General features: G+C 39.9%; 1 protein-coding gene across 2 annotated transcripts in view; it reads right to left on the bottom strand.

The window, feature by feature from the left end:
* Positions 1-8764: 8764 nt before the first annotated feature.
* RTCA (RNA 3'-terminal phosphate cyclase) overlaps positions 8765-10424 on the bottom strand; it is a 30057-nt gene continuing 28397 nt past the window's right edge. For both annotated transcript variants that reach the window (XM_027972354.2, XM_027972364.3), the window contains exon 11: positions 8765-9138. In XM_027972354.2, the coding sequence (XP_027828155.1) occupies positions 9037-9138 (102 nt within the window). In that variant the 3' untranslated portion in view covers positions 8765-9036. The remainder of the gene's footprint in view (positions 9139-10424) is intronic.

The raw sequence follows: 10424 nt of genomic DNA, 5'->3' as shown, positions 1-10424 counted from the left end.
ATCAGGCACGCTTGCTTAGCAACAAAATCGCACAACAGCAGCACAGGACACGCCCTAAAACAATAGTGGCATGAGACCTACACCCCACCCAGTGAGCTCAGTAGTTAATGATCCCTAGAACATGCTTTCTGCACACATAAAAACAGTAATTTGTGGACCTAGCTTGACCATGTAGAAAACTCCCCTGCTCAACCTGGAGGAGGAACCGATGATGGAAGCATGATGTCTGCCCAAGAGAGATAAAAGTTCTCCCCCTCCCCACTTTTTCTTTGATTATAAAACTGTAGCCAACTAAGTTCTCAGGGCGTGGCATTTCTCACCTGTCTGCTTTGTAAACCTCACAAAAGTCCTGTTCTAATAAATCACTTATCTATCATTTTACCTCTTGCTAAATTCTTTTCCGCACTGAGACATAAACAACTGTGATACTGAAGCTCTTCAGAGCCCTGGGACACACGTTTCAGAACCATGTGGTCAGGGATGATAAATCTATATCCTGACTGACTTCATTCCAGGGAGGACAAACTGCTGCCCCCTGCCTTATAATCAACCTGTCAGGAAGCTGTCATCAACCCGTCTTCTGATCTTTGGAGAAAAGCACTGTGTAAAGGGCCCAGCATCAGTCTCTACTGGTGGCAGGTTACGCACTCAGCCAGACCAGCCTTGATGGGGTTAAGCCCACATTGCTGGGCCCACCCATAACCTTTGCTCCCACCACTGTGGCTAGTGAGCAATCACTGAAGTAACCGCAGAAAGAGTCTGACATTCAGAGTGGGTCACTTTGTCCACCTTTCTATTTAAAGTCTCTGCTACATGGATGCTATTTGCTGAGTAATGTGGGACATAAAACTTTTTCACACTCTGTATTCATTCTGAAAGTTTCATCTACATAACTCTTTCCCCGTCCTCTTTGTCAGCAATCTGCCAAAACTTTTTTCTGGGTCTACACCGTGTAAACAAACTGCCAGTCACTGTCCATGAATCGGTATATCTGCACTTTTGACCCTCTCTCAACCCAGACACACACATATTGCTCAAAGTTCCACCCACTGAGAGGATTTTCCATCACAACTGTCTTGCAGGGCCACCTCGGAATAGGGTTATAATGCTGCAGCCATCTGCTGCCAGTTAATGGCAACACATTGTGAAAACTATCTACAAACTAGGCCTTAGCTTTTTTTCCTTCTTCAGTCAAATGCTTCTGTCTTCAGGAGCTGCTAGGACTTCATCTTATTTATACCATTTCTACTTGATGGTGGATTGCTGATGCCTTCAACCAACCTTGTATCTTGGTGGATAAGAAAACATCTAGTTCATCATTGGAAGTTCAGGTCATAAAGTCTCTTAGATGTCCCAGATCAGAAACTCAGTCTCTACCAGGATCCAGTAGCAAACCAAGACCTGTTTCTGAAAAGAACAGTTATCTATTTCAAAGCCCTAGTGCTCTGTGCTTTTGCTAGTATGACTGTTGTAGCCAGTCTCTAAAACTGTTCCCAATGGTCCTCACCTCCTATTACTTATGACCTTAATCCCATCCCCTTGGGGATGAGCTAGACTGCATGCACGCATGCTCAGTCGCTTCAGTCGTGTCCAGCTCTTTGCAACCTCATGGACTGTAGCCCACCAGGTTCTTCTATCCATGGGATTCTCCAGGCAAGAGTACTGGAGTGGGTTGCCATTCCCTTCTCCAGGGGATCTTCCCTACCCAGGGATTGAACCTGGGTCTCCTACATTTCCTGCATTGGCAGATGGATTCTTTACTCCTGAGCCACTGGGTAAGGCCATGAGCTAGACTAGTGGCTTGCTAATTAATATGCAGAAGTGATTGGGATATCATGGTGAGATCAGGTTATAAAAAGACTGTGGCTTCCATTTTTAGGCCAATGTCTGTCTGTCTCTACTCACACTAGAGAAACCAAGCAAGCTGTCTTGCTGTGAGAAGCCCTATGGAAAGGCCCACAGTTTATCAGCCTAGAAGGAATGGAATGAAGCATGCTAACAACTATGAGTGAAGTTGGAAGTGGATCCTTCAACTCTAGTCAAGTCTTAAAATGACTGTGCTCCACCCAGTAGCTTGGCTTGATTGTAACTTCAGGAAATGCTATGAGCCAGGCTTCCCAGGTGGCTTAGTGGTAAAGAATCGGCCTACCAGTGCAGGAGACTCAGGAGAGGCAAGTTCAATTCCTGGGTTGGGAAGATCCCCTGGAGGAGGAAATGGCAACCCACTCCAGTATTCTTGCCTGGAAAATCCCATGGACAGAGGAGCCTGGCAGGCTACACTCCATGGGGTCACAAAGAATCAGACATGACTGGGCATGTGTGCACAGAATCACCAGCTAAGCTGGTCCTGTACTCCTGACCAACAGGAATTGTGAAAAATTTATATTTGTTGTTTTAAGCCACAATTTTTTGAAGCAATCTACTATGTCATAACAGATAGATATAATGATTATATATGGGTTGTTCTACACAATATTGCTTCTGAACTAGGAACTCATTTCTTAGCTAAAAAAGTGTGCCAATGAGCTCATGCCCACTGAGTTTACTGATTCTGTCAGGTTAAGACACCCTCAGAAGTAACAGAACTGATAAAAGAGCCCAGTGAATAATCAGTCAGAGCACCTGTTGGGGAACAATGCAATGAAAGGTTAGGGCTCTATTCTGTAGGATGTGGGCTATTCTTGGGATCTGAAACTAATATAGGGTACTCTCTCCTTCCATAGTGAGAATACATTAAATAAGGGGTAGATCTGGGAGAGTATCCTCCACTACAATAGTTCATTACAACCCCCCAAAATTTTGTTTTCCATCTTTGCAAGTTTGATTGTTCTTGGTTTTAGAGGCTTTAATTTAAGGCAGCATGCTCCCACCAGAGATCACAACATTAGCTCCAGTGAACTGGAAGACAAGACTTCCACTGGCTAAGTTGAATTTCTCATGCTACTGAAATAACAAAGAAGAGATCATTGTTTTTCCTGGGGCAATTGCTCCCAACCAGTAAGGGTAAACCAAGTGTCTGCTGTAAGACTCTGTCTGGAGCCCAAGGCATTCTCTGAGTTCTCTCAAACATGGCTGTACAAATTAAGGCAAAACTATAACAACATATTAAAGACAGACCACTAAGAACACATTTAGGGTACTGATAGATTTTCCAATGTTTTTAAATTATACTATGCAATGATATGAAAATACAGAAAAACATGTGGATTTACCTCCTGAATAATGTTCTATTAGAATACTCTTTATATAGTAGGAATAAAGCATTATTTTATTTGTCCATATTAAAAAAAAACAACAACACAGACCACTAAAATTCAGATCCTTCGGGAGTAAAGATTTGGATTGCCTCCACCATGAAAAGAATCCTGACTGACTGTGGTGCCAGTTGAGGACAAAGGAAACATAGAATTCAGAGTAGATAATGACTGCACATGACTGCAGCAGCTATGCAGAGCTCCCTTTCTTGTTATGCATACACTGATATATATTTACTTATTTTTTCCTTCCCTATTATTGTCCCTCTTTATTTTCTGTAAGGGCTTTTATTGGTGATTAACTTTACAATTTAATCTGCATGTTACAGAGTATTTACTTAGTTGGGATTGAGTAGAATAGCTTTTGAACTGTGGTGTTGGAGAAGACTCTTGAGAGTCCCTTAGACTGCAAGGAGATCCAACCAGTCCATTCTAAAGGAAATCAGTCCTGAATATTAATTGAAAGGACTGATGCTGAAGCTGAAACTCCAATACTTTGGCCACCTGATGTGAAGAAACAACTCACTGGCAAAGACCCTGATGCTGGGAAAGACTGAAGGCGGGAGAGGCGGGGAAGAGGATGAGATGGTTGGATGGCATCACTGACATGATGGACATGAGTTTGTGTAGGCTCCGGGAGTTGGTGATGGACAGGAAAGCCTGGCGTGCTGCAGTCCATGGGGTCACCTAGTTGGACATGACTGAGCGACTGAACTGACTGACTGAACTGAGTAGGACTGATAATAACATCATCCAGAAATAGTTATGGTGACTACTGGGCCTTTAGGTGTCTTTCTTTAAAATTTAGTTGTTTTTAGCTACGCTGCGTCTTTGTTGCTATGCAGGCTTTTCTCTAGTTGTGGCAAATGGGGACTACTATATGGTTGAGGTGCACAGGCTTCTCAATGTGTGGCTTCTCCTGATGTGTAGCACAGGCTCTAGAGCACTAGAGCTTCTGGAGCTGCAGCTCCCGGGTTGTGTAGGGCACAGACTCAATAGTTGTGCAGCACAGGCTTAGCTGGGGTTCCCAAGTGGCAAAGAACCCACCTGCCAATGCAGGAGACACAGGTTCGATCCCTGGCTTGAGAAGATCCCCTGGAGGAAGGCATGGCAACCCACTCCAGTATTCTTGCCTGGAGAATCCCATGGACAGAGGAGCCTGGTGGGTTACAGCCCACAGAACCACAAAAAGTCGGACGTGACTGAAGCAACTCAGCTCGTAGGCATAGGCTTAGCTGCTCCATGGCAAGTGGCATCTTCCCCAAATAGGGATCAAATCCAATGTCTCCTGAATTGGCGGGTAGAGTCTTTGTCACTGAGCCACTGGGGAAGCCCTTTAGGTTTCTTTGAAGGAGAGGATGGAAATAGCTTTGTAAAGAGAACAGCACCATCTTGTTAAGCAAAACCAAAGGACGTCATTGCTGTAAGACAGAAACATGTAAACAGACACTAAATGACCCAAAAAATAGATTCTGCTAGCTATTCCCTGTCTCTCAGCTCCAAGCACTCCCCCGTTCAAGAATGCTCATGATGTTTGGGTGTATGTACTAAAATTTCCCGATGTCTTGCCAACAAGTTTCTGGTTAGATTCCGCAAAACGGAAGCCTACGGTGGAGCTTGGAAAGAGGAAGAAGGACTCTTCCTGCTTTCAGTTCCTGTCAGGCTTGCTCCAGCAGCAGCAGCAGCTGCTGCCACTGCCAACTATGACTCGAGCCTTTTTCGGCTGGCCCTGCCACATATCCTGCCGTGTTCCCTTGGCAGTAAGAACATTCGATCCACTGTGCTTCCTCGCCGGCTGTACCATGCCACCTGAACCATCTAAGCACCTGTTGGGTTATATCCCCCTCATTTAAAAGTCTGAGTACCAACCATAATGCTTCTGAGGTCTGAAAATCAGCTGAAATGTACTCCTTGAGAAATGATCATCAGTCCCAGAGAGCCTCTCCTTCAAAGCTGTGCTGCCAAGTCGCTTCAGTTGTGTCCAATTCTGTGCGACCCTATGGACTAGAGCCCACCAGGCTCCTCCATTCATGGGATTCTCCAGGCAAGAGTACTGGAGTGGCTTGCAAATCAGTATTAGTATTAGGGGGTCTCCAAAGAAACAGAACCAATACAAGAAAGATAAACAGAAAGACATACACATACAGAGAAAGTGAAAGTGAAGCCGCTCAGTCGTGTCCGACTCTGCAACCCCATGGACTGCAGCCTACCAGGCTCCTCCACCCATGGGATTTTCCAGGCAAAAGTACTGGAGTGGCGTGCCATTGCCTTCTCATACACATAGAGAGACTCAACAGATATTGGCTCATGTGATTATGGAGCCTGAGAGGGCCCATATCTGCAAACTAGGGACCCAGGAAGGCCAGAAGTGTCATTCAAAGGCCTGAGAGCCAGAGCCAGTGGTATAGGTTTCGGTCTGTCCGAAGGCCTAAGCATCACGAGCATAAAGGGCAGGGAAACAGTGATGTCCCAGCTCCAGGGATCAAGGAAAGGGCAAACTCAAGCTTCCCCTACCTTTCGGTTCCCTTCAGGCCCCCAACGGATCATATGAAGCACGCCTACATTAGGGAGGGCAATCTGCCTTACTCAGTTCACCAATTCAAATGTTAATTGCTTCTGGAAACCCTCTCACAGACACACCAAAAATACTGTTTAAACAGATGTAAGAGTCAAGATTTTTCATCCTAAGTTTCAACAGTTCTAGCAAAGAACTTAATCAATGTAATAAATATTGTCATTTTAAAATAAAACTATTCCATCACTCCAAATTTATCCACTAGACTCTAAAAATCATAGCTGTTTAATATCTACCATCTCCATTTAAAAAATACATTCCACCTCACCCACAATTTTATACTTAAAAGTTCATAGCCACATTTCTCTATAATAAAAATATGTATGTTAATTTGTACCATTTTAAAATCTTCAGTGTACACAATTCAAATTTTTAAAAATTTCTTCTGGCTTGATTAATTACAATTAGCATTACTATACAATGAAGTATAAAAATATGTTTTGATATACTGCTGCTAAGTCATTTCAGTCATGTCCTACTCTGTGCAACCCCATAGACAGCAGGCCACCAGGCTCCCCCATCCCTGGGATTCTCCAGGCAAGTACTACTAAATATAAAAGTAAAATTTATGGAAATATCTTTAATGAGATTGATGTTCCTTTAAAAAAAATAACATCACATATCTGTGGACAGACAATGTTAATTATTGGGATGAGATGGAGCTCAATGGAAATCAATAAAAATATTATCAAGTGTGGGGCTTAAAATATATATTAATAACCATGTATATTATTTATAAATTATTAATAATATAGATTGTAGAAGCTACAACACACTTCAAATGGTAGGGATGAATAGAGAGAAGAGACGTAACATAATTCTTAATAAGCAGTAATCTCCCAAAGTTTAAAGGACATAAAATTTAAATTTTCTAGTAGCCTTTTGGCAAAGATACTGAAAATATTTCTCCTGATAATCAGAAAAGTAGATTTTATTTAAAGATGTCATGTTTATCTTTGGAAAGTAAACATTTCATCTCCTTACTTGAAATCACACAAATATATAAAATAAGGCATTGGTTTATCTCTTAGTTTGAGTAGACTTCTCAGAGACTGTTTCAAATTGTCCCTTTATTTAGTGCCTTTGAAATTTTCTTTTATTCCAAGGGAATGCACTATAGTAAAATTAAGTTGGGTAAAAAGTTAACTTATTTTTTGTAAAGAGGAAAAATGGAGACTGTGAAAGAGAAGCTAAAAAGGAGAAATTGCAAAGTACTACTTTGACCACAGGCAACTCTATTTTATAAACATAATTAGAGAAATTTGGAAACATATCCTCTAAAAACTAATGACATCTACAAACTTGAAATTCATGGGAAGGCTTTGTGAAACTCAAGTGGTAACAATACCCCTGTTTGGAAGCCACTAGTCAAAGAATATTTTTAAAGACCATTGCACATATAGAGTACAATCAACATTAGTCCTTGTATTAGGTGGTTATTAAAAAAAATGAGAAGCATACTGAAATACAATTTCAGATATAGGGGTAGAAACAGAAATATATTTTTTTGGGGGGGGGAATAAATATCTGCTTCTTCTAATAAAAATTTCTTTGCAGTAGCCTCAGCTTTATTGTACCCAAGTTTTGACTTAACAGTCAAAGCTAAGATTAATTATAAATTCACCATGTACAAAGTTGGCCTTAAATCTCTTGCTCCAAAATTCCCAGTCTTTGCATTCCAACCTACCTCTGTAACACTGCTGCCCAGCTCGTCAGAAGTATCATCACTAGTCTTAAGACCCCAAATTTATCACAGTCCCTCCAACAACTATACTATCAGCATAGTTTTACTCTAAAGTAGGAAAACAGGGTTTCCCCGGTGGCTCAGTGGTAAAGAAATTGCCTACCAAAGCAGGAGACACAGGTTTAATCCCTGATCCAGGAAGATCTATGCACCACAACTACTGAGCCTGCGCTTTAGAGCCCAGGAGTTGCAACTAGTGGGCCCATGTGCTGCAACTGCTGAAGCCTGCACGCACCCTAGAGTCTGTGCTCTGCAGCAAGAGAAGCCACTGCAGTGAGAAGCATGAGCACTCCAGCTAGACGGCAGCCACCACCTGCTGCAACCAGAGGAAACACCACATGGCAACGGAGACCCAGCACAGCCAAAAATAAATAAATAATTAAAAAAAGAAACATTTATGTCTTGTTATGAAAATGAACTTATAAACTTTACTTCCTTAAGTACAAACAGGAAGCAATACTATCATCAGCATCTTTAAAACAAATTGAACCCAACTGTCTAAAGCCACAGAAATCACTGACAAGAATTACAATTATGTACATGGAGTAAATTTTTAAATTATGTTTTTTTATACAGACTAATTCTCCACTTTCTGAATGTTTTGTAATATAAACCTCTGTATCTATATCTTGGACTGTTTTAATCATTTAGTGGATAAATTTCAAGACAGAACTAGGTCTCAATGAATTCATCACTATATTACAGTACAGCATATTTAACTATTACATAAAACTAGTTTCATTTGAGTCACAACCTCAATTGCCTACAGGGACCAGGAAGTAATCTAAACATGGAACAGGTTAGGTGTAAGATAACAGACAGTAATGAAAAGCATTCTGTTCTAAAGGCACTCAATTATTTTTAATACTATAAGCCAAACAAAAAAAATACCTGGAATTGATATGACCAAATTTACAAGGGGTAGAATTTTGCAATTCTCATTGTTTAGCTTTCACAACATATTCAACAGATTCAAAGCCAATATTTACCTAGTACCCAGATAAATATAATGAGAAGATATATATAATGAGACAATGGTTATGAAATGTTACTGTTGACACAGCAAGTATATGTGTATAAAGTTGTCTCATTAAATTTTATGAGACCCTAGCTGTGATTAGAATTACATACAAATTACAGATCAAACCTACACCCCTAACTTACTACATTATATCAAAAAGAAAACCACACTTTAGATGAAAAGAATATTTTATTGCAATACTTTAATACCGAAACCAACTATTATACATATCCACCAACTCTTTTTCACTGTCCCTATGTATCTCAGAAGATAGTCAAAGTGAGATTAATTGGATGAAGCATTCTCAACAAATCTAGAACATTCTATACTTCAATTAAAGTTAGGTCCTTTAATAAATTACATCTTATTCCATTGTTCTATAATATTTATGAAATGATTAGTGCAATAACATCACTGAAGTATCATTTAAAAGGCAAATACCCTATAGATTTGGATTTGTCATCCCGATTCCTTGGCATTCAATAATGTAAGCGTCTTTAGAGGCATCTTCTTCATCTTCTGATTTCTTCACAGTAAATTTAGCCTGAAACCAGAAGAGCATTTAGTATATAAGTAATACGAAGAGAGACACAGGGGAGAGCCCATAACTCCTGCTTAAACAGGTAGGCAGTTAATACCAAACTCATTTTACTGAAGAAGCTAGAGATAGAAAGATCAAATGACTCATGAGGAATTCAATAGCCTACATATGAAATACTTTATTCCAGAGGCATGGTCCTTATTCAGAGGTATACGAATGTGGAGTTTTGCCAGAATATACGTAACCTGGCTCCCATTTCTTACCCACTGAGTCAGAACTCATCAGAAGTGCAGCTTTAAGTAAATATCAATTTTTAAATCTCAATACCTACTTTCTAAATTTTTTCTAAAACATGGCACTGAAGCATTTAAACTTCTTTTATCTTGTCAAATATCAAATTACCCTTTAATTTCTCTCAAATTTTCTTGCCAATTTAATTCCCTAAATACAGTATTTAAAATATCTAGTTCAGAGGAGACAGGTGGAGAGAGGTGACAATTAACATCTTCCCTCATCATTATTGGGTTTGACACTGTACTTTTTACTTGTTAACTAATTCAAGTTTAGCTTTGAAACACCTGATCTGTATCACTATATTGTGGAAACATGATTTTTTTTTAAAGCAAATATATTCATTCTAAGAAAATGGAATTAAAATCAAAATAACGGAGGAGGCTGACTGAATCTGTGACAGAGGGATTTGAAGTATGCATAAAAACTTTGAAATACAATTTGAAAACTACTCCAAGGTCCTGTTGAACTGCAATATTTAAAAAGTATTCCAGTTTTAGGATTAGATGGCTGTGTGTGGACACTGAAATTTATTGTTGTATGAATAAACAATGAATCTGAATTATGAGCTAGATAGACTATTATATATATACATATTTTTTCAAATTACAAGCACTATATAAATAAGGTACATATAAAAGCCTACATATAAAATTACAAAAAATTAGAGTTGGAAGGAGCCCTAAGGGACACAGTCTCTGACGTTCCTGATCAATTACCTGCACTGAGACATAGAATGATGAAGCAGCTTACCCCAGGTCACTGAGTTACAACACAACAATGCTGAATGAGAAACCAGAGCAAAAAAATCCAGTTCATGGCACTTTCCACTGTGCATTCAGTTCAAACAACATATGAGTGTCTACTATGTGCAAAGTACTGTAGAAACAATGAATATACCCTTGTCTCTGCTATCAAGGAGATCACAGTCTACATGGGGAGACAGACTAATAATAGTTACAAAATAAAGCATAAGTAGAATAATAAAAAATACAGTT

Source organism: Ovis aries, chromosome 1 (assembly GCF_016772045.2).
Source record: "Ovis aries strain OAR_USU_Benz2616 breed Rambouillet chromosome 1, ARS-UI_Ramb_v3.0, whole genome shotgun sequence".
In the NCBI taxonomy this organism is placed as follows: Eukaryota; Metazoa; Chordata; class Mammalia; order Artiodactyla; family Bovidae; genus Ovis; species Ovis aries.
Note: the sequence above shows the minus strand (reverse complement) of the source record. Positions and strands in the feature narration are given on the sequence as shown.